This window comes from Aethalodelphis obliquidens, unplaced genomic scaffold, assembly GCF_003676395.1.
Source record: "Aethalodelphis obliquidens isolate GAN/ISIS:26980383/991018 unplaced genomic scaffold, ASM367639v1 scaffold5, whole genome shotgun sequence".
In the NCBI taxonomy this organism is placed as follows: Eukaryota; Metazoa; Chordata; class Mammalia; order Artiodactyla; family Delphinidae; genus Aethalodelphis; species Aethalodelphis obliquidens.
This window is the reverse complement of record NW_020837949.1, coordinates 28,200,900-28,225,239: the sequence shown is the minus strand read 5'-3', so window position 1 is coordinate 28,225,239 and position 24,340 is coordinate 28,200,900. Positions and strand designations below refer to the sequence as shown.

The 24,340-nt window shown below is 39.2% G+C and overlaps 1 protein-coding gene across 4 annotated transcripts in view; it reads left to right on the top strand.

Moving 5' to 3' along the window:
• PTPRZ1 (protein tyrosine phosphatase receptor type Z1) overlaps positions 1-24,340 on the top strand; it is a 170,520-nt gene that overhangs the window by 133,062 nt on the left and 13,118 nt on the right. For 2 of the 4 annotated variants that reach the window (XM_027102081.1, XM_027102083.1), the window contains exons 14-22: positions 3,412-3,503; positions 6,479-6,564; positions 9,469-9,489; positions 9,655-9,751; positions 11,936-12,018; positions 20,442-20,576; positions 21,106-21,240; positions 22,271-22,434; positions 24,042-24,177. In XM_027102081.1, the coding sequence (XP_026957882.1) occupies positions 3,412-3,503; positions 6,479-6,564; positions 9,469-9,489; positions 9,655-9,751; positions 11,936-12,018; positions 20,442-20,576; positions 21,106-21,240; positions 22,271-22,434; positions 24,042-24,177 (949 nt within the window). The remainder of the gene's footprint in view (positions 1-3,411; positions 3,504-6,478; positions 6,565-9,468; positions 9,490-9,654; positions 9,752-11,935; positions 12,019-20,441; positions 20,577-21,105; positions 21,241-22,270; positions 22,435-24,041; positions 24,178-24,340) is intronic. The other 2 variants (XM_027102082.1, XM_027102084.1) reach the window with 1 other exon arrangement.

The window sequence follows — 24,340 nt, the reverse complement described above, 5'->3', positions numbered from 1 at the left end:
TGATTACATAGCTGAAAAGTATAGAGCTGGTGTATACCCAGATACTATGATGAATATTAGCAACATGTTAAACCGCTATACTAATATGTTTTAATTTACCTTTTCCTCTTCTAAGAGATGCTACCTTCTTCCCATTCTCTCAGACACATCCTCTATCCATCCATCCATCCGTCTATCCATTCATTTTTCTCTAGCTACGTATTCCACCTGTCCCTCCCAAATGTTTTGAAATTTTAGGTTAATCTCATTTGAGGATCAGGTAGGCAAGAGAGTCTAGGATGCAGCCTAATACTTTATGGTTGGTGGAATTTACTTACTACTGGAAATCCGTCTAATCATTCAACCCTTAATACCTATTGTACTCCTGGCATTGTATTAAAAATTGAGTCTACATAAATCAAAAGACATGGCCCCATCTTTAAAAAAAAAAATCATAATGAGGATAAAAGCACAAAACAAATATACTGCAAAATAGTATAACCACCGATTAATTAAAATATTTAAAATAAAATAATGGAGAATAATGTCCAGGAAGTGAAGGTCATCCTTGGATTAATTAAGCATACTTTTCAAAGCAGTCTTAAGGTGAGTGTGAATGGAGATTTGCGTTGGGTATAGTAGAAACAGAAACTGGAGTGCAAGAGTCTGCTTAGGAAATGAGAAGCTGTTTCACAGGGAGGAAACCACTGAGTTGTCTTTAAAAAGGAAGTGTTTGCATGGCACATTAGTGACTGAGGCATTTTGGTCAGAAGAACCATGTTTAAAGCAGGGAGGAGAAATACTGAGTTAGAGTAGGAAAACACATGTTCAATGATCTACAACATGTTTGTGTTATTGGATATAAACTTCAAGGAGAAAAGTCAAAAAAGATTTGGACCGCAGATAGGTAGGGTTTAGGTATTAAAAGATTTGGGGTACTATAATCTAAAAATCTGTAAAGCACAGAACTAGAGCCAATATGTCAAAGTAACAGGGAGATAGATTTGGGGCTCGATAAAAAAAAAATATCAACAGTAGGAGGCGTAACATTGGAAAAGGAGGGTCTCCTCTTTGGGTACCATTTGGAGATACTTACAAGAGATTGAGTTTTGAGTTAGTACAAGAAATGTCTAGTAACTAAAGATGGTTCATAAAGAAGTAAGCTCCTTGTCACTGAAGGTATTCAAACTGGGTCTTTTTAATATGTCAGAGATGCTAGGGAAGGGACTCTTGTATCAGCTGTGATATTGCACTAGGTCCCTTAAGGTATTTTACAACTTTAAGATTCATTGAAAAATAAATAGAAACCCTTTCAACCGGCTTGTGTAACCGTATTTTAGAGGAATCAAGGAGGTTTTAATTCAGTGATCTTAAAAGCAGGTGTATCAAATCCAGTGTTTTCATATCAGTGTGTCAGGAAATACTACATCTGTGGTTACACAGGTAAGCCACACTTTCCCTGTAGTTCCTGCTCCAGTCTGGTGTCAATTCTGCTCAAATGTGGACTTTCAGTAGGATAGTTTCTTTATCATGAGACCTGTGACCCTCATCTTTCCCATTTCTCATTAGTCTGCCATGCTCTTTCACCTTTCCAGGATATGAACCTCGCTCAGGGTCCCTTTGACCCCACATTGCAGTTGATTCTACATCCACTCGTCTTCCTCCTACATCACCTCTTCTCTGTTGAAGACATTCCTGTGTTCTGTCAGTTATCTATGCTCTCACAGGCTTGATTATTAAAGGTTATAACATCACAGCAGAGGGCTAGTTTTTTGCTATGCGTATCGTCGCCTTTGAATTTTTTTTTTTGGCTTGTGACATTGTATAATTTTGTACTATTCATAATTATAGCAGTGAATTCATTGAGCAAATATTTCAGGGCACCTACAACATGCCAGACATTATTCTTAGCACTGAGGACTAACAATGCCGTAAGACAAGTACCTTGCCCTTTGGGGGCTTACATTCTGGTGAGGGAGGACCAACTAAAATTATGAAACATGAATAAACAAATATATAAATAAAGTATTTCAGATAGTGATAAGTGCCACAAAGCAAACAAAAGGGGGAAGAATAGTGACTTGGCTGGCAGGGCTGGTACTTTCAGCTCAGGTGGTCAGAGAAGGACTCTCAGAGGATGTGGCATTTTAGCCAATGCATAAATGATGGGAAAGAGGCAAGTGGCCAGAGGGAACATCAAGAACCAGGGCCCTGAGATGATCCTGGCGGGTTTCTTAGAGGGAGAAAGAAAGAACCAGTGGGCTAGAGCCTAGTGGGTGCAGGTAGGAGTTGTAGGAGGTGAAACCGCTGGGGTTCGAGGGGACCAGGTGGCAGAGGGTCTTATAGCCCTTGCTGAAATAATGGAATATCATTGTAATTCCAGTGGGAAGCCACTGAAGAATTCTGTGCAGGAAAATGATTATTGAAAAAAATATCACGAATTGAAGTGTGTCATGTAAGAACAAATGTTACGTTAAAGCTCATTAGGATAAATATCCTGTCGCTTGGATCTTTTAAATGGAAAATGAGATTGGCATTTTCCCCTAAACAGATCTTTCCATTTAAACTTAACCACTCATGAGTAATGCTTCAAATAAATTAAATGACCCACATCAAAGAGTGTCATTAGCAGTATTAATTTAAACATTTTTTTAATTAAGGATCGTTTGCATTAGTTTACAGCAGCAGTTGGTTCTTTGCTCTTCTCAATTGTTTGTAGTGAGAGATGTTACTCTTATTATCTGAATGAACATAGATTCAGGTGACATTTTAGGTCACGGTTGTCATTGATTCCAAATATATTCATTCTCAAAACTCTCATCAAGGATAGCATCTGTTGGAGAGAAAATCACCCCTGTTTTTGGTTATATGCTCACTATTTTCTCACCTCATTTTGTTATTACTGCATTATCATACTTATAATATAAAGCTGCCTTCTTTTTTCATCAAAATGTTACCACACTAGAATTTCATTTCTACGTGGTCACAGCTTGATGCCTTTTGCTAGCAGCTGAATATCCTCAGAACAGCATGGTCCCTTAAATATTGAGTGAAAATAGCTTTGGACAGGCTTTCTTTTCCACTCTGGTCCTGTCCAAGATGGCAAGACATCCTGGTATACGGCAACAGTGGAAGAGTAACTAGGGCATGGAGGTGTCCGACTCCTTGGCACCAACTGCCAAGTTCAAGTGTCATCTCTGCTTCTACCATGTCTGATATCTGCTCAGTCTTCATCTGGTACAGGTAAAGCTGAGATAAATTTGGAGGCTATAAAATTCTCTAATAACGGTGTTTTGTAAAAGTAGGTGATAAGTAGATGATTTCCACTTATGTTTTAATTCTGGAGATTTCTGTCATAATCTTTAAGCATCTTGGAAGTTGTCTTGCTGACCATGCCAGCTAGTAGTATAAATTGCTTTCTTTTCTTTCCAGGAAATGTTTCCAGACTGCACACTTTTACTTAGAGGACAGTACATCCCCTCGAGTAATATCCACACCTCCAACACCTATCTTTCCAATTTCAGGTAATAGCTTAAAGTGTGACCCTGAGTAGCTGGTAGATGTTAAATGAAAAGTGTGATGTTGGAAGGTTTTTCCTTATTGGAGTACTTTGCAAATGGCTATAATGTAGATTAGTTAAATGTTTGTGTTGCCCAAAATATTATGTATCAGGCATTCAGGTTTATAACTTGTTCTTGTTAATTTTGAACATTCTTGGGACTTCCCTGGTGGCACAATGGTTAAGAATCTGCCTGCCAATGCAGGGGACACGGGTTCGAGCCCTGGTCCAGGAAGATCCCACATGCCGCAGAGCAACTAAGCCCGTGCGCCACAACTGCTGAGCCTGTGCTCTAGAGCCCGTGAGCCACAACTACTGAGCCCACACGCCTAGAGCCCGTGCTCCACAACAAGAGTAGCCACCGCAATGAGAAACCCACGCACCGCAATGAAGAGTAGCTCCCGCTCACCACAACTAGAGAAATGAAGACCCAACACAGTCAATAAATAAATTGATTAATTAATTTTTTTAAGTAATTAATAAAAAAAATGTTTTGAACAGTCTTAACCATACAGGTAATGTGGCAAAATAATTTATAGCTGTTCAGATGTTATATGTTAAAGAACATAAATATTTATAGCAATAAAATATCAGTAAGGAATAATGCTGACTTTCAGTCATTTGCATTCCTTTAATGGAAACCTAAACAACAAAAGTCAGACTAAATCATTGCAGTAAGGATGGACAGGACAAAACCCACAAAAGTAAGGATAACGTTTAGTTCCCTTCTGATTATCTGAGTGTATGTGAGAAAAGGTTTCTTAACTACATTACGGGGAAAAAAAGAAATTTTAAAATGGTGAGGGTACAAGAAAAACTTGAGCACAAAGAATGCATGGTTGCCGGAAATACTTTAAGTGAAAATGTCAGTTGTGTCCCTGGGAAAACATCAACTGTTTTATCAGAACTTACCTAGTTAACAATATTCAAGAATTAACCAGGGTCATTTTAAGACCCTTGCTGACCCTAGAGTTCACACTGTAACTAAGGTCACAGACACTTATGAATTAACATTTTATAACATTTCAGAATGAAAAGTGCTAACAATAATAATAATAAAAAAAGTTTACTAGAAATGTGCGAATTAAGGAAGCAGAACTGGAGGACAGAGGACGAGACGAGGACACGGAGAGTCACCAAACCAGGGAAAGCAAATGGAAACATTCCACTCTACATCTTTGTACAGAAGCCTCTTTTTAAATTGTCTGAGATGCCATATGTTATTGCTTGAGGCTCAAATTCTACATGAAGTTATCTCCTGAAGTCTCATGATTTCAAAAACAAAAATAAAGAAGAGAAGCATTTCCCTTGTAATTTGCTGCAGGCATAGGAATAAGAAGTGTTTTGCTCCTTTACCTCTTTTATCAACTCTATCAACTCTGTGTCTTTAACCACCACTGTTTTGTTTTTCTAGTTTATATTAAAATTCTTTCTTTTAGTACAGCACAATTTCTCATTAATATATTTAGAATTTTGAGACCAGTTGCTCTTGGTGATCTGTTGTGTTTAGTTCCCTTCACTTTCAAACATACCTCTTCTACATATCCTGTCAGCGTGGGTATGCAAATTAACTATACCATTATCCAAAGTCCAACACAGTTTATTATTAACAATAAATAAAATAATCCAAAATCAAGTTGTCCAGGAAATCCAGAATCCCCTGTTCTACTTCTTAGAAGAAAGGTGCTCAAGGGCATCTCCTCCTTTTACTTGCAGACCAATTCGTAAAAGAATTACCAAAAGACATGATGGCAAATGAGAAGTAGTCAGTTTGCTTGTGGAAAGAGGTTAGCTGTGCAGGATAATATCCGTGGTTTTGACGAAGCTTTACTAGGAGAACTAACGATTTAGATGTGACAAGTTATTTCTGTTTTCTTGTCTAATTATAAAAGCTACTTCTAGGCAAGATCCTTCTGTAGGTGTGAAGGTGAAATTACACCTTTGTCTAGTGTTTCTTAAGGTTAACTCGCTAATTCAATTTTAGTATTCAGGTATACTCATCTAAAAGAGAACAGATGGATTCTAATTTTTTTTAAATCAACAAATTCTTGGCAACTGAAGCTTAAAAATATTAAATGGCCTAGATGCTGAACATCTGTTGATGTAGATAACTGGTTCTAGTGAAATGTGTTTGATGTTTCCTTGTCAGAGGAAGGAAATTGTGAAATTGCACACTGTGAACTAGTAATATGTTTAATCTAAGAAAGTCTTTCCAGGAAAAAAAAAAAAAAAAAAAAAACAGAACCAGGTAAAATAAGTTGGCCCCTTCACAATTAATTAACAGATCCAATGACTTTGTTTACATAGCATATTTTCAAGTTAGAATTCTTGAAATTTTACAGATTAAAAGTCCCAAAGGTTTTTGACATTATCCTTAATGAAGAGTCTGCATATAAATGTTTTCTATTATTTATAGAAAGAAGGAAAAAATGTTTTCAAATGTAAACATCTGACTATTTAACGGAGAGGCATTAAATTGCACAATTTTATAAAACTGAAATTGCATGATATATTATGTTTAGTCCAGGGTAAAATTGAAAATATATTATTTCTGCATTTTTTCCCCAGAATTTGCAGGCAACTCCCACTCATGTTAAAGAAAGTTATCCATAAAGAGATGCAGTCCATTGATAAGAAGTGAGGCTGTGATATTATTTGTAACTTAATGTTGAAAATTAAGTTTCTCTTTAGAGTATGAAAGGAAAAGAGATTCCTGATCAAATCAGAATTCTAAAATGCAGGTTATGATTGAAAGTAAATATAGAGAAAATTGATAATTGTTGCTGAATGTTTCTTTGAACATAAATTCAGTCGGGATTATAGGAATAAGTGAACTTTGAAGTTGTTTTAGAAGAAGCGTCTTTATAAATCTCTATAAATGAGAGGCACATTTATTTCTGTTGAATTATCCTTTCCAACATGATTTTTTTATTCACTTAGATGATGTTGGAGCAATTCCAGTAAAGCACTTTCCAAAGCATGTTGCAGACTTACATGCAAGTAGTGGGTTTACTGAAGAATTTGAGGTATGATTTTAATATGTCTATTTTAAATAATATGGAAAATAGTAAATTTTTAAAATTCAGCAATAGGCTATTTCTTGACGTTGAAACCATTTTCACCTCTAGCAAGATTATTAGTTCCATAACCAATTATGTGTTTAGGATATGTGTCATGTTTATCATACAATTTAGAAAATTGGTTTTCCATTTTAAAATTCAAGTTGTAAAAGTGGAAAAAACAAAAACATTGTTAATTCTCTCCCATAAACTCAGAGCTCTAGTATTCTTTTTTAAATCTGAACTAGTAACACTGATTCCTTTTAATTTCCTAAATTATATAAATTATAGTAAACTAGTAAATTTCATAATTTTTAGCCAAAGTACATACAAGTTCTTAATTGTAAGGACTACAACAGTGTAAATGCAGAAGCATTTATTATACAAGGCATAATAAATATTATACAAGAAGGTAAAACCCCATCTTCTCAAGAAAATATGCATTTCTAAAAAACATTTGAACTTCACAATCAGTGAAAATTTTTCCAGTATCATTCTGTAAAACACTCTTAGATGGTAGGGGCAGAGAAATTTACTGCAAATTTATCATGGCCCACTGAGCTGTCAGTTAAAGAGCTTTTCCAAAATAGGACGCCATAAACCAACCGTTAGCAATAATAACCACGAAACATAAAGTTACTCTTGTTGAGCGCTCCCTAATATGCCGATCATCGTACTAGATGCTTCTACATTCAACCGTCACCCAACTCTGGAAGTTATTTGTTTTTATTTCTATTCATATTGCTGATGAAATCAACTTCCACAGAAGTTAATTAACAACTAATAAATAGCAGGGTTGGGATTCAAACTTAACACTCATGTCCTTTCCATTCTAGGAATTGAGGGATCCCCACCCCCTCCCCAGCCTCTCCCCTTTAGGAAGCATCACATTGCTTTTTTGCCTCCTTACCTCAGCCCCAAGTGCTCAATTGACCTCCCTCTTTGGAGCCCTTTGAGGTCTGATCCTGATCAGAGGATACACCACCATCCCTAATATACGCAGAAACTGCTCCCCACGAATCAGATCAACAAGAACGTGTTTATGGAAGGAAAATGCCAGAGATTAGAAAGCTTTAAGAAACCAAAGGAAAGAGAAATGAAATATATGTTTTCACTAAATTAAAAACAGTAGAAATCAGCTAATTTAATCTTAAAAGAAGTCTAAGTCATAGCTACATTGAATAAGAAAGCAGTGTGAAGTGACTACGAAGTAAAGTGGAATAATATGAAGAATTATATTTTTAAAACATCAAATAATTTTTTCCTACCATAATAGAGGGTATTGGGTGGTGCGGTATTAACTTGTAGAAACTATCGGGCATCCATCAAACAAAATCATAGTTGCAAAAGGGAGAATATGCTAAGGATGTGTCTAATCTTCCAGATGTTAAAAGCCATAAGGAGGGGCTTCCCTGGTGGTGCAGTGGTTAAGAATCCGCCTGCCAACGCAGGAGACACGGGTTCGAGCCCTGGTCCAGGAAGATCCCACATGCTGTGGAGCAACTAAGCCCGTGCGCCACAGCTCCTGAGCCTGCGCTCTAGAGCCCGCGAGCCACAACTACTGAAGTCTGCATACCTAGAGACCGTGCTCTGCGACAAGAGAAGCCACTGCAATGAGAAGCCCACACACCGCGACAAAGAGTAGCCCCCACTCACGGCAACTAGGGAAAGCCCATGTGCAGCAACAAAGACCCAAAGCAGCCAAAAATAAATAAATTTTAAAAAGAAGAAAAAAAAAAGCCATAAGGAAAAATAGACAGTTTATTGTAAAAGTTGCTGATAAGCATATATACAAAGGCAGATTCACAGTTTTCACTATAAAATCATTTTGAATATTATTAAGCAGTTCATAATGATTAAATTAATAAAATAACCTCACATTTTTACTCAAGAAGTATTTTCTTAATTCCATTGGTTTAACTCATAGTCTGATTAAAGAAAACTTTTCATTAACTTAGTCATTAGCTTAATAACTAATAATGCTTCACCTTTTCAGTGGTTCATATATTAAATTGGTTTTAAATCTAGAGTCAGAATGACTTGCTCCAGAAGAGGCCTTAAAAGCTTGTTTAGCGAAAGGCTGAGCCATTTTGCTGACGAATCAGATTTATATTTAAGTTACATACTTTCTCAGAAATTATAAAGCTTTCATGTCATTACCTTAATATGTACTAAATAATTGTAAATTCCAAACTAATATATTTAGATAGAAGACATCCCTGGGAAGGATTTTAATTCATTTTAAAAGAGAAATGGCAGAAATAATTTTTCTCTACCCATTGAAGTTTTATTTTAATTAAAAAGAGGTCTACTAATTAAATATGTAGAAAGTAGTACTATCTAAATGTTGTTTCAAAAGACATAGTATATATGATAAAAAAAAATTTCAGGAGATTTCTAATGTTTTGACAGCTCTACAGACCACCTAACAGGAAACTGTTTACTCTTTAAAATTACTCAAAATAAACAAACAAAAAAAATGTACTACTAATTCAGTTTTAAATAGTTCTCTCATGATCAAATACAATTATATTTGAATATTAGTAAATCTGCCTAGTATGTTAAAATGTGTCATCAAGTATGTGGGTTTTCTCATCAGCATTTTAAAAAGTCATCATATTATTATACCACTGTCCCCTTTTAAAAGTGTTGTTTTTTTCCTTTTACATAATGTTAAGGTTCCCAGCTGTTAGAAGTTTTGATTTGCATGCAACCGTTTGAAACATTCTGTTTTGTTAGTATTTGACAAATGTATTTATTGCATGATCATGGTTTTCCATTGTAAACCTAATATGAACACTTTCTTTTCTCATTTGTCGTGTGCTGTGGAATTTGATTTCTTTACTTTTTTGGCATTCATTCCCTCATTAGACACTGAAAGAGTTTTACCAGGTAAGGCATTATTTCACTGCATTTTCTTTTAGCCAAGAAATAGTTGTAACATATAAAAAAAAATTTTTGGATAGATTGTTTTGTTTTTGTCTTCTGTAGTATATTTTAAGGCACTTTGTTTGAAAGGATGTGTGTTAAGACGTTATGCGTACAATTTCTTTACAGGAGGTGCAGAGCTGTACTGTTGATGTAGGTATCACAGCAGACAGCTCCAATCACCCTGACAATAAGCACAAGAACCGATACATAAATATTGTTGCCTGTAAGTATACCCTTCACTCAACTCTGACTTGTTATCATTGTCGTTGTGGTGCTTTTAGTTCACTGTCCTGAAGTCCTCTGACAGCAGACCTCGGTGTAGCTGTTTCAGGACCTTTGTATCAGGGGATGAGACTTGCGTTGGATAATAACACTCCAGTTTAAATACATTCTGCAATGAATGACGTGTTTCTTTTGAACAAAATAAACTCATATTTTAATCCAGTCCTTTCTTCAGACCCCATGGCCTGTAAATCTGTCCTTATGGTTTTCTGTTGTTATTTATACTCCATAGTCCTATTTTTACTGGAGATCCCCCTACTTGATGTGAATTTACTAATAAAATGGGATTTTCTTTAGACTCTATTTTTTCCTTCTACCGTTTTCCCTCCTCTCTTGCCATTCTCCCCTGGGGTCTGATAAAGGGTTAATTGGATTCATTCTTTTTATTTCTTCTCTCCCTTTACTGCCTTAGCTGACCTCTCTTTTTCTCCTCCATGAGCAGCTTTCTGGCTCTTTTCTTTAGGACAAGTTTACCTATTTTTTTGTATGAAATTAGCATGTTTCTTCCGTCTTCTTGCAGCACCTCTTATTTACATCTGTTCCCTTTTATTTTCCTTTATAGCCCCCTCCATTTCTTGAAATTCATTCTTCCCCGAAACTTCAACTTATATCCTTTCTTATGTATTCAGTGGGCCTTCCTAGATTCATGTGAACATGGTATTACCAGCTCGGTTATTTAAATTCTGGTTCCATTCTAGTTTCTGGAATGGGAATTTTTACGATCACAGTTCTAAGTAGTTTGCATGGATGCTGTCTTTTATCCCCACAAGGTTTACACCAGTCTTTCCATTTTGATAGAACGTTCTGCTTCATGTTTGTCTTTCTCAACAGAAGCAGCTATCCTGCTGCACATAAAAACTCAGTTGCTTCTTGGACAGGGTGAAGTGGTTGTTAGACCATTCTCTCCACAAGCTAAATAGAAAATACCCGCCGGCTAATTAAGAAGCAGATAGAGATTAACATTTGTTGAACACCTACTATGTGCCTGGCACTGTGAATTCGTCATTTCATTCCATCCCTGAAATAACCTGGCAAGATAGAGGTAATAACAGTCCTACTCTGAGATGAAGAAAGCAACCCGGAAAACTTACCCAGTAATACCCTTCTGAAAATCTGAAAACCAAAATGCAAAAGTAGCCTGCCATCCAAACCCTTCTTTCCATGGCCACACATCTATTTCTGCCTACATTTCCTGCATCTTTGTGAACTGCTAATGTCACCAAAGTATTATTATCCCAGAACGTCTCTTTAACTTGTCATAGTTTGGTCTGTATTCATTTCTTCATCCTTGAAAAACAAAAATAGTCTGCCCAGTGAAAACCCCAAGTGTCCTTCTAGTGACACTTTCCTTTCTTACTACGCAGTTCCTCCAAATATAGTTTCTCTGTAGAACTGAATTTAATCCCAAATGCCTCATTTCAACACATTTAATTATGACCGTGCACCATGTATAAGTTACCACGGTTTTCATCCCCTCTTCACTGAGAGTACAGGATCCGTGTCCTCCGTTCTTGGGCAGTCGTTGCCCTGCTTCCCTTTGCAATAGCTCCTCTTTGAGATCTTCCATTGAAAGAACTGTTTGCTGTAACCATTCACGGAAACTTTCTAGACCCCTTCTGCTTCCTTCTCTACTTCTTCTTCCACCATCAGCCTCCTGTTCAGAGCATGCATGCTGCCATCCTTCCTGAGCTTTCTGACACCCCCGTCACTCTTCTCTCCCCTTCACTGGCTCTGCAGTGTTCACAGCCCCAGTATCCGCCTTTAGAAACCCATCTAAGATGCCAACTTCAGGATTCAACCTCTATGAAAAGGTTTATTTTCATCCCCAACCAATACAGTTTCTGTCTTCATGTCCCTCTAGGATTCTGCACCTCTCTCTTGACACCGGAACATTCCTCTCTGTGTATATGTCCATTCTCACCTTCCACACTGGAAACCTTGAAAGAGGATTTTGTTGTATTTCTCTTTATTTTTGTCATCTCTGTATCCTCCGAAAGCTGACTAAAGTAAATGATGTTTGCACTGATTTTAATTGTATTTGATAAATTATTATGTAAATATAAATGAACTTTATGCTGAAAAGCAGTTCATGCTATAGTGAAATATTTTCTTTTTTTTATTACAGATGATCATAGTAGGGTTAAGCTTACACAACTTGCTGAAAAGGATGGCAAACTGACTGATTACATCAATGCCAATTATGTGGATGTAAGCATGTTTCAACTGAAATTTTATGAAAATTATGTTAAACTATGAATTTATTATACCATGGTATTGTACATAGAATAGTAATAAGTATTAAATGAAAGATAATAAAAAATACAAATTAGTAGTAAGAGATCCCGTAGCTAAAAGTTTTCAGATTGAATGGCATTCAAGCTATTGTACTTGGTTCATCTCCTGGGTGAGAGAGGGAATTCAGGCTGAGAAATTACATTCAAGGTAGGATGTATATATTCTGATAGTTTTATAGCTCCTTAAATAAGAGGGGTAGGATCAGTGCTTATTTGGAATGTCCCATAGCTCCTAGCCCATTACTATGTAGGTAGCAGCTGCTAAATAAATTTTGACTGAAAAATTCTCAGGGTAGTACTGGCTAAAAGGCAAACACATGATTTCTTTTTTTTTTTTTTTTAACATCTTTATTGGAGTATAATTGCTTTACAATGGTATGTTACTTTCAGCTTCACAACAAAATGAATCAGTTATATATATACATATGTTCCCATATCTCTTCCCTCTTGCGTCTCCCTCCCTCCCACCCTCCCTATCCCACCCCTCCAGGCGGTCACAAAGCACCGAGCTGATCTCCCTGTGCTATGCGGCTGCTTCCCACTAGCTATCTACCTTACGTTTGGTAGTGTATATATGTCCATGCCTCTTTATCGCTTTGTCACCGTTTACACTTCCCCCTCCCCATAGCCTCAAGTCCATTCTCTAGTAAGTCTGTGTCTTTATTCCTGTTTCACCCCTAGGTTTTTCATGACATTTTTTTTTTAATTCCATATATATGTGTTAGCATACGGTATTTGTCTCTCTCTTTCTGACTTACTTCACTCTGTATGACAGACTCTAGGTCTATCCACCTCATTACAAATAGCTCAATTTCGTCTCTTTTTATGGCTGAGTAATATTCCATTGTATATATGTGCCACATCTTCTTTATCCATTCATCCGATGATGGACACTTAGGTTGTTTCCATCTCTGGGCTATTGTAAATAGAGCTGCAATGAACATTTTGGTACATGACTCTTTTTGAATTATGGTTTTCTCAGGGTATATGCCCAGTAGTGGGATTGCTGGGTCATATGGTAGTTCTATTTGTAGCTTTTTAAGGAACCTCCATACTGTTCTCCACAGTGGCTGTATCAATTTACATTCCCACCAACAGTGTAAGAGGGTTCCCTTTTCTCCACACCCTCTCCAGCATTTATTGTTTCTAGATTTTTTGATGATAGCCATTCTGACTGGTGTGAGACGATATCTCATTGTAGTTTTGATTTGCATTTCTCTCATGATTAGTGATGTTGAGCATTCTCTCATGTGTTTGTTGGCAATCTGTATATCTTCTTTGGAGAAATATCTATTTAGGTCTTCTGCCCATTTTTGGATTGGGTTGTTTGTTTTTTTGTTATTAAGCTGCATGAGCTGCTTATAAATTTTGGAGATCAATCCTTTGTCAGTTGCTTCATTTGCAAATATTTTCTCCCATTCTGAGGGCTGTCTTTTGGTCTTGTTTATGGTTTCCTTTGCTGCGCAAAAGCTTTTAAGTTTCATTAGGTCCCATTTGTTTACTCTTGTTTTTATTTCCATTACTCTAGGAGGTGGGTCAGAAAGAATCTTGCTGTGATTTATGTCATAGAGTGTTCTGCCTATGTTTTCCTCTAAGAGTTTGATAGTTTCTGGCCTTACATTTAGGTCTTTAATCCATTTTGAGCTTATTTTTGTGTATGGTGTTAGGGAGTGATCTAACTTCATACTTTTACATGTAGCTGTCCAGTTTTCCCAGCACCACTTATTGAATAGGCTGTCCTTTCTCCACGGTACATTTCTGCCTCCTTTGTCAAAGATAAGGTGACCATATGTGCGTGGGTTTATCTCTGGGCTTTCTATCCTGTTCCATTGATCTGTCTTTCTGTTTTTGTGCCAGTACCATACCGTTTTGATAACTGTAGCTTTGTAGTATAGTCTGAAGTCTGGGAGCCTAATTCCTCCAGTTCCTTCTTTCGTTCTCAAGATTGCTTTGGCTATTCGGGGTCTTTTGTGTTTCCATACAAATTGCAAAATTTTTTGTTCTAGTTCTGTGAAAAATGCCAGTGGTAGTTTGATAGGGATTGCATTGAATCTATAGATTGCTTTCGGTAGTAGAGTCATTTTCACAATGTTGATTCTTCCAATCCAAGAACATGGTATATCTCTCCATCTATTTGTATCATCTTTAATTTCTTTCATCAGTGTCTTATAATTTTCTGCATACAGATCTTTTGTCTCCTTAGGTAGGTTTATTCCTAGATATTTTATTCTTTTTGTTGCAATGGTAAATGGGAGTGTTTTCTTGATTTCACTTTCAGATTTTTCATCATTAGTATATAGGAATGCCAGAGATTTCTGTGCATTAATTTTGTATCCTGCCACTTTACCAAATTCATTGATTAGCTCTAGTAGTTTTCTGGTAGCATCTTTAGGGTTCTCTATGTATAGGATCATGTCATCTGCAAACAGTGACAGCTTTACTTCTTCTTTTCCGATTTGGATTCCTTTTATTTCCTTTTCTTCTCTGATTGCTGTGGCTAAAACTTCCAAAACTATGTTGAATAAGAGTGGTGAGAGTGGGCAACCTTGTCTTGTTCCTGATCTTAGTGGAAATGCTTTCAGTTTTTCGCCATTGAGGATGATGTTTGCTGTGGGCTTGTCATATATGGCCTTTATTATGTTGAGGAAAGTTCCCTCTATGCCTACTTTCTGCAGGGTTTTTATCATAAATGGGTGTTGAATTTTGTCAAAAGCTTTCTCTGCATCTAGTGAGATGATCATATGGTTTTTCTCCTTCAGTTTGTTAATATGGTTTATCACATTGATAGATTTGCGTATATTGAAGAATCCTTCCATTCCTGGGATAAACCCCACTTGATCATGGTGTATGATCCTTTTAATGTGCTGTTGGATTCTATTTGCTAGTATTTTGTTGAGGATTTTTGCATCTATGTTCATCAGTGATATTGGACTGTAGTTTTCTTTCTTTGTGACATCCTTGTCTGGTTTTGGTATCAAGGTGATGGTGGCCTCGTAGAAGGAGTTTGGGAGTGTTCCTCCCTCTGCTATATTTTGGAAGAGTTTGAGAAGGATAGGTGTTAGCTCTTCTCTAAATGTTTGATAGAATTCGCCTGTGAAGCCGTCTGGTCCTGGGCTTTTCTTTGTTGGAAGATTTTTAATCACAGTTTCAATTTCAGTGCTTGTGATTGGTCTGTTCATATTTTCTATTTCTTCCTGATTCAGTCTTGGCAGGTTGTGCATTTCTAAGAATTTGTCCATTTCTTCCAGATTGTCCATTTTATTGGCATAGAGTTGCTTGTAGTAATCTCTCATGATCTCTTTTATTTCTGCAGTGTCAGTTGTTACCTCTCCTTTTTCATTTCTAATTCTATTGATTTGAGTCTTCTCCCTTTTTTTCTTGATGAGTCTGGCTAGTGGTTTATCTATTTTGTTTATCTTCTCAAAGAACCAGCTTTTAGTTTTATTGATCTTTGCTATTGTTTCCTTCATTTCTTTTTCATTTATTTCTGATCTGATTTTTATGATTTCTTTCCTTCTGCTAGCTTTGGGGTTTTTTTGTTCTTCTTTCTCTAATTGCTTGAGGTGCAAGGTTAGGTTGTTTATTCGAGATGTTTCCTGCTTCTTAAGGTGGGCTTGTATTGCTATAAACTTCCCCCTTAGAACTGCTTTTGCTGCATCCCACAGGTTTTGGGTCGTTGTGTCTCCATTGTCATTTGTTTCTAGGTATTTTTTGATTTCCTCTTTGATTTCTTCAGTGATCACTTCATTATTAAGTAGTGTATTGTTTAGCCTCCATGTGTTTGTATTTTTTACAGATCTTTTCCTGTAATTGATATCTAGTCTCATGGCGTTGTGGTCAGAAAAGATACTTGATACAATTTCAATTTTCTTAAATTTACCAAGGCTTGATTTGTGACCCAAGATATGATCTATCCTGGAGAATGTTCCATGAGCACTTGAGAAAAATGTGTTCTGTTGTTTTTGGATGGAATGTCCTATAAATATCAATTAACTCCATCTCGTTTAATGTATCATTTAAAGCTTGTGTTTCCTTATTCATTTTCATTTTGGATGATCTGTCCATTGGTGAAAGTGGGGTGTTAAAGTCCCCTACTATGAATGTGTTACTGTCGATTTCCCCTTTTATGGTTGTCAGTATTTGCCTTATGTATTGAGGTGCACCTATGTTGGGTGCATAAATATTTACGATTGTTATATCTTCCTCTTGGATCGATCCCTTGATCATTATGTAGTGTCCTTCTTTGTCTCTTCTAATAGTCTTTGTTTTAAAGTCTATTTTGTCTGATATGAGAATTGCTACTCCAGCTTTCTTTTGGTTTCCATTTGCATGAAATACCTTTTTCCGTCCCCTTACTTTCAGTCTGTATGTGTCTCTAGGTCTGAAGTGGGTCTCTTGTAGACACCAAATATATGGGTCTTGTTTTTGTATCCATTCAGCCAATCTGTGTCTTTTGGTGGGAGCATTTAGTCTATTTACATTTAAGGTAATTATCGATATGTGTGTTCCTATTCCCATTTTCTTAATTGTTTTGGGTTCGTTATTGTAGGTCCTTTCCTTCTTTTGTGTTTCTTGCCTAGAGAAGTTCCTTTAGCAGTTGTTGTAGAGCTGGTTTGGTGGTGCTGAACTCTCTCAGCTTTTGCTTGTCTGTAAAGGTTTTAATTTCTCCATCAAATCTGAATGAGATCCTTGCTGGGTAGAGTAATCTTGGTTGCAGGTTTTTCTCCTTCAACACTTTCAATATGTCCTGCCACTCCCTTCTGGCTTGCAGAGTTTCTGCTGAAAGATCAGCTGTTAACCTTATGGGGATTCCCTTGTGTATTATTTGTTGTTTTTCCCTTGCTGCTTTTAATATGTTTTCTTTGTATTTAATTTTTGACAATTTGATTAATATGTGTCTTGGCGTATTTCTCCTTGGATTTATCCTGTATGGGACTCTCTGTGCTTCCTGGACTTGATTAATGATTTCTTTTCCCATATTAGGGAAGTTTTCAACTATAATCTCTTCAAATATTTTCTCAGTCCCTTTCTTTTTCTCTTCTTCTTCTGGAACCCCTATAATTCGAATGTTGGTGCGTTTAATGTTGTCCCAGAGGTCTCTGAGACTATCCTCAGTTCTTTTCATTCTTTTTTCTTTATTCTGCTCTGCAGTAGTTATTTCCACTATTTTATCTTCCAGGTCACTTATCCGTTCTTCTGCCTCAGTTATTCTGCTATTGATCCCATCTAGAGTACTTTTAATTTCATTTATTGTGTTGTTCATCGTTGCTTGCTTCATCTTTAGTTCTTCTAGGTCCTTGTTAACTGATTCTTGCAATTTTTCCATTCTATTGTCCATTCTATCTCCAAGATTTCGGATCAACCTTACTATCATTATTCTGAATTCTTTTTCAGGTAGACTGCCTATTTCCTCTTCATTTGTTAGGTCTGGTGGGTTTTTATCTTGCTCCTTCATCTGCTGTGTGTTTTTCTGTCTTTTCATTTTGCTTATCTTACTGTGTTTGGGGTCTCCTTTTTTGCAGGCTGAAGGTTCGTAGTTCCTGTTGTTTTTTGTGTCTGTCCCCAGTGGCTAAGGTTGGTTCAGTGGGTTGTGTAGGCTTCCTGGTGGAGGGTACTAGTGCCTGTGTTCTGGTGTATGAGGCTGGATCTTGTCTTTCTGGTGGGCAGGTCCACGTCTGGTGGTGTGTTTTGGGGTGTCTGTAGACTTACTATGATTTTGGGCAGCCTCTCTGCTAATGGGTGGGGTTGTGTTCCTGTCTTGCTAGTTGTTTGGCATAGGATGTCCAGCACTGTAGCTTGCTGGTCGTTGAGTGAAGCTGGGTGCTGGCCTTGAGATGGAGATCTCTCGGAGATTTTTGCTGTTTGATATTATGTGCAGCTGGGAGGCCTCTTGTGGACCAGTGTCCTGAAGTTGGCTCTCCCACCTCAGAGGCACAGCACTGAGTCCTGGCTGCAGCACCAAGAGCCTTTCATCCACAGGGCTCCTTAATTTGGGATGATTCGTTGTCTATTCAGGTATTCCACAGATGCAGGGTATATCAAGTTGATTGTGGAGCTTTAATCCGCTGCTTCTGAGGCTGCTGGGAGAGATTTCCCTTTCTCTTCTTTGTTCTGACAGTTCCCAGGGGCTCAGCTTTGGATTTGGCCCCGCCTGTGCGTGTAGGTCGCCGGAGGGCGTCTGTTCTTTGCTCAGACAGGACGAGGTTAAAGGAGCCGCTGATTCGGAGGCTCTGGCTCACCCAGGCCGGGGGGTAGGGAGGGTCACGGAGTGCGGGGTGGGCCTGCAGCGGCAGAGGCCGGCGTGACGCTGCAGCCTGAGGCGCGCCGTGCGCTCTCCCGGGGAGCCGTCCCTGGATCCCGGGACCCTGGCAGTGGCGGGCTGCACAGGCTCCCCAGAAGGGCGTGTGGCTAGTGACCTGTGTTCGCACACAGGCCTCCTGGCGGCGGCAGCAGCGGCCTTAGCGTCCCATGTCCGTCTCTGGGCTCCGCACTCTTAGCCGCGGCTCGCGCCCGTCCCTGGAGCTCTCTCAAGCAGCGTTCTTAATCCCCTCTCCTCGCGCACCAGGAAACAAAGAGGGACGTAAAAGTCTCTTGCCTCTTCGGCAGGTCCAGACCCCTCCCCGGACTCTCTCCCGGCCAGCTGCGGCGCACCAACGCCCTGCAGGCTGTGTTCACGCCGCCAACCTCAGTCCTCTCCCGGCGCTCCGACAAAAGCCGGAGCCTCAGCTCCCAGTCCCGCCCGCCCCGGCGGGCGAGCAGACAAGCCTCTCGGCTGGTGAGTGCCGGTCGGCCCGATCCTCTGCGCTGGAATCTGTCCGCTTTGCCCTCCGCACCCCTGTTGCTGTGCTCTCCTCCGCGGCTCCCAAGCTCCCCCACTCCGCCTCCCGAAGTCTCCACCCGCGAAGGGGCTTCCTAGTGTGTGGACACTTTTCCTCCTTCACAGCTCTCTCCCGCTGGTGCAGGACCCGTCCCTATCCTTTTGTCTCTGTTTAGTTTTTTCTTTTGCCCTAACCAGGTACGTGGGGGGTTCCTTGCCTTTTGGGAGGTCTGAGGTCTTCTGCCAGCGTTCAGTAGGTGTTCTGTAGGAGTTGTTCCACGCGTAGATGTATTTCTGGTGTATCTGTGGAGAGGAAGGTGATCTCCGCGTCTTACTCTTCTGCCATCTTCCCAGAAGTCCCAAACACATGATTTCTAAACCAGTTACCAGCCTTTATAATCCTGGGCCCTTCTCAGGATACCCAGCTTTGTGAAACTTACTGGAGATCTCCAGGGACTGTAGACCACTGACTAACTTACTGGTTTTTTTCCTGTGGTCAGTTGAATGCCAATGGAACTCAGTTATTTTCCTGACACTGACCTTGCAGTCTAGCAGCCTTCAGGTTTATGCTGTTTGGAACAGTTAATTCAAAGAAGTGAGTAGCAAATATAAGTATACAGTAGGCTTGTTGTAGGCAACCACGTCAGGCTTCCATAGTGGGAAGTGTGCATGTCAGATTGAATATGAGCTTTGGAGTTAGAACTGGTTCTGAATCCCAGCTCTGCCATTGGCTAACTGTGAAAGCTTGGAAAGCCACTGAACTCCTCTGAGCTTCAGTTTCCTATCTCCAAATCAGGGATGATGCTTCCATTTTGCATATAAATTAAGGATTAGGGTTAATGTTTGTAAACTATCTTGGCCAACAGTGAGTAATAAGTGAAGGATAGCTATTAATGATTAGCGTTGCTCAGTGCCACCAAGGAGAGGGTAAGGAGAAAACACCAAAGGTTTCCTGACTATTATAAACAGCTGAGCCCTAATGCCTCAAACATATTTCAAAGCAGCACAATTAAGCACCAGATGTCAAGCATAGTAAACAGACTTGGATTAAATGCACTTAGACTAGAGGTGCAGAGAATAGTGGTTGTGTCAGTGCAAAAAGAACTCTTTTTTTTTTTTTTTTTTTTTTTGCGGTACGTGGGCCTCTCACTGTTGTGGCCTCTCCCGTTGCGGAGCACAGGCTCCGGACGCGCAGCCTCAGCAGCCATGCCTCACGGGCCCAGCTGCTCCGCGGCATGTGGGATCTTCCCAGACCGGGGCATGAACCCGTGTCCCCTGCATCGGCAGGCGGACTCTCAACCACTGCGCCACCAGGGAAGCCCAAGAACTCTTTTTTTTACAAAAATTATAACTAAAGAAGAGTTGCTGTCTTTGCTAGTACTAGTAAGTTTCTCTAGCTTTGAAAGGTTTTTTTTTTATGGTTTTCTATTATAGCAAAAATCTCCTGATCTTAGAAACTGAGCAGATAAAAATGGCATACAAATTTGTCAGTAAGAATCATTTGTCATTTGTTTCTTCAGGGCTACAACAGACCAAAAGCTTACATTGCTGCCCAAGGCCCACTGAAATCTACAGCTGAAGATTTCTGGAGAATGATATGGGAGCATAATGTGGAAGTTATTGTCATGATAACAAACCTTGTGGAGAAAGGAAGGGTATGAAGGTCATCTATTATGCCATCCCCGAGATAGTGATTAGAAATGCTTTAAGTTGCTTTTGATAGAGTCAGCATGAAAGTCAGGGAAGCTAATCAGGATTCCTTTCAAGTATGACAGCTTAAGGGAAACTGTTAAAAGGTCAAAAAGTTTCGCTGTAACTCAAGCTACCTGCTATTTAAATGCATTCTTCATTCCGTAAGAAAAAGCAAATGAGGTTCATTGAAAAGCGATCCAGAGTGAAGTAGATTTTAATTCACGGGAGCTGGATTCTAGTCCTGGCTTTATAGCGACTCAGTACATCTGGCCTCACTTTCCTCATCTGAAAGGGGGGAGTTTGAATCTGATCTTCTCAAGTCTCTTTCAGCCCTGTAATTCTCTCTCTGCTCTCCTCGACAATCACTTAGAACAGAAAGAACGTGTTTAGAAGAATGAGGGAGTCATGGTATCCAATCTTTACTGATTTCAGGGATGACTTACACTAAGCATTTGAAATATGAAAAGAGCATCTTGACTTTCTCTTTTGCAGAGAAAATGTGACCAGTACTGGCCTGCCGATGGGAATGAAGAGTATGGGAACTTTCTGGTCACTCAAAAGAGCGTTCAAATGCTTGCATATTACACTGTGAGGACTTTTACTCTAAGAAACACAAAGATGAAAAAGGTGAGTCCACAAATGATGGCTATCATCAATTGAGTAATACATCTCAATCCTTTTTTAAGAAAACAGGTGGTATAACCGAAACAGGGTAAAAATACAAATAATTAAAGGCATTCAGAGTTCTTATCACAGGGCTTCCCTGGTGGCGCAGTGGTTGGGAGTCCGCCTGCCGATGCAGGGGACACGGGTTCGTGCCCCGATCCGGGAAGATCTCACATGCCGCGGAGCGGCTAGGCCCGTGAGCCACGGCCGCTGAGCCTGCGTGTCTGCAGCCTGTGCTCCACAGCGGGAGAGGCCACAACAGTGAGAGGCCCGCGTACCGCAAAAAAAAGAAAAAAGAGTTCTTATCACAGCTACGCCTCAATCCCAAAAGTTTCTTCCAAGTCTCTTAATGCCAGATGTGGCTTTAGCACCATATTGGTCATGGTGCCAATGGTTGCAGTGATACAGGAACAAAAGTCCCTGCCCCATGTGATAACTGCACATCCAGCTGAAAATAGTGGAGACTGAAAAAGGGGAGGAAAAGAAAAGGAGCAAGTTATAAGTCAGGGTTCCTTAGAAAAACATATATCTGTATGTAGATATATATGTATGTGTGTATATATACATATATTTAAAGAGAGAGAGAGGGTGTTTTAAGAATTGACTCCAGGCTGGAAATTCAGGCAAGATTTCTACGTTGCAGTCTTTAGAATACCTTCTTCTTCAGGAAACCTCAGTCTTTGGTCTTAAGGCCTTCAACTGACATCATGGAGCAGAATCCACCTTACTGGAAGTCTTACTGATTTAAACGTCAATCACATCTAAAAAATACCTTGACAGTAACATCTGGTGTGACAGGTGTTTGACCAAACTACTGGCCACCATAGCCTAGCCAAGTTGACACATAACATTGACCATCACAAATGACAGTGTACTTTTTTAGCTTCATTATGAACCACCAACATCAAGCTATGAATCCTGAGTTGATGTTTAAGGACCCCGTATGTGTGTGTTCCTATAATTAGCTGATTAGCTGTCTGGTCTCTTCCAGGGTTCCCAGAAAGGAAGACCCAGTGGGCGCATGGTCACCCAGTACCACTACACTCAGTGGCCTGACATGGGAGTGCCAGAGTACTCGCTGCCCGTACTGACCTTTGTGAGAAAGGCATCCCAGGCCAAGCGCCACGCAGTAGGCCCTGTTGTTGTCCATTGCAGGTGAGTCTCAGCGCCAGGTTTCCAAACCCATAGAATTGCTTATGCTAACAAAAAGGGAATCGGTGGAACAAAGGTTTTGCCAAAGTGGGAATGATTTCACAAACTGAGGGGCATGAAACGTTGGTTACTGGGAAGTGAGTGTGCCAGACTCAGAACTGGATTGCTGAATATTTCAAAGCACCAGGTATTTCTATGATGTATAGTATTCTATTTGACTGGTTAATTGGATTTCAGCTTATTAACTGTGTGAAGCAGGCAGAACAACGTTTTGTCATGAAACAAGCACTTGTTACAACATAACGTCGTGGGATAAAAATGCTTAAGACACAACCCCTGTTCCTAGGAGTTAATAGTCTATTGTAGACTTAATATGCCAGGTTTACGTTAGAAAAACCAAAGTGCACAAAGTATGGGGAATTTAGCAAAATATTTCAAGTTGTTTTTAAACAGTTTGGGGTCAAAACCCCATTCTCATTTTCCTGAGTTCTGTCTAATATAGCCTATTGAACGTGTAATCAATGCATCGTTGCCCAGGTACTTTAATTTCCAAGACTGGGTGAGCGAATAGAAATAATGATATTTCAGAGAAGGAGAAAAATGCGTTAGACGCTTTAATTTAATATTTTTCAGTTAAAACAAAAATAGCAGTTACTGTTTACTGCATGCTGACTCCTGTGCCAAGCTTTCCGACCACAAAAGTCAAATTCATTTCTATGTGGAGTACTTTTGTCAAAGCGGCGTCTGTGTTTTTACAGAAACAACTGTTTTCCTTTGATATGCAGAGTATCTCACACATTCTAATTACCTATCTCAGGAGTTATCCTCAAAGTCTGAGAGACCTATCTTGAGTTTTTTATCTGCGAGCCCGACGATAAGCTGAGGGAAGCAGGAAGATGCAGGAAAAATAGCTGTGAAGGTCAGGGATTGTTTCCTAGCGAATGGAAAAGGCCCAGAGCCTTGTGCAGAGCAGGTGCTAATTCTTCACTCTAGTACTTCCTACTCGTCAGAGCATTTGAAAAGAATCCCTGTCTCTGAATTCTGTCCCTCCAGTAGAGGCTTTGAAGAAGTTGCTAGATAATGGCCCTTTAGAAATGACTGAAGTTATTCTTTATTCCTCACCATCTCACTGAAATGATATTTTCAGCTGAAAGCCTTCGCAAACTCTTTTTTTCCATTAATGTGGAAACCTTTACAAACATGTTTACCTGACGATACAGACCCAGAGACCTTGTCTTTTCAGAGTCTGGTGAGGCTGACGCTTTCATTCTTCTCAAATTAAATGTCTATTTGCTATACTCTGATACATAGTATTTCCACTGTATAATGTATAACGAATAATAACTGTAATTGAAAATAAAAACGTCTCCAACAGGAATAATCAAATTGCTTTGGAGTTTGACCTGTAAGCAAGAAAGAAAAAAGAAAACTTTGTTTGCTATTTGAAGCACTATGCGTAACTCCTAAGCTGCTTACTGTCTTGCTGAATTACTTACTAAGTGGCTCATTTGCTTGGAGAAGGATATTAATTTACAAGACAGCCGGGAGTGACCAATCCTCAAATGTGTTTTATGTTGACATTGAAGTCTCTTTCTCTGTGTGCTTTTCAGTGCTGGCGTTGGGAGGACAGGCACATACATCGTGCTAGACAGTATGCTGCAGCAGATTCAACACGAAGGAACTGTCAACATATTCGGCTTTTTAAAACACATTCGTTCACAAAGAAATTACCTGGTGCAAACCGAGGTATGATAAAAAGGATAACGTCCTTTAGCTAAGGGTTGGAAGTGTCCCTAAACTGCTGGATAGACCAGCGTTTGTATTACCAGGTGCGTTCGTCCCATGGGGCTCCCTGTAAGAAAGTGCTACAAACCGGGTGGCTTAAAACAACAGAAACGTGTTGTCCCCA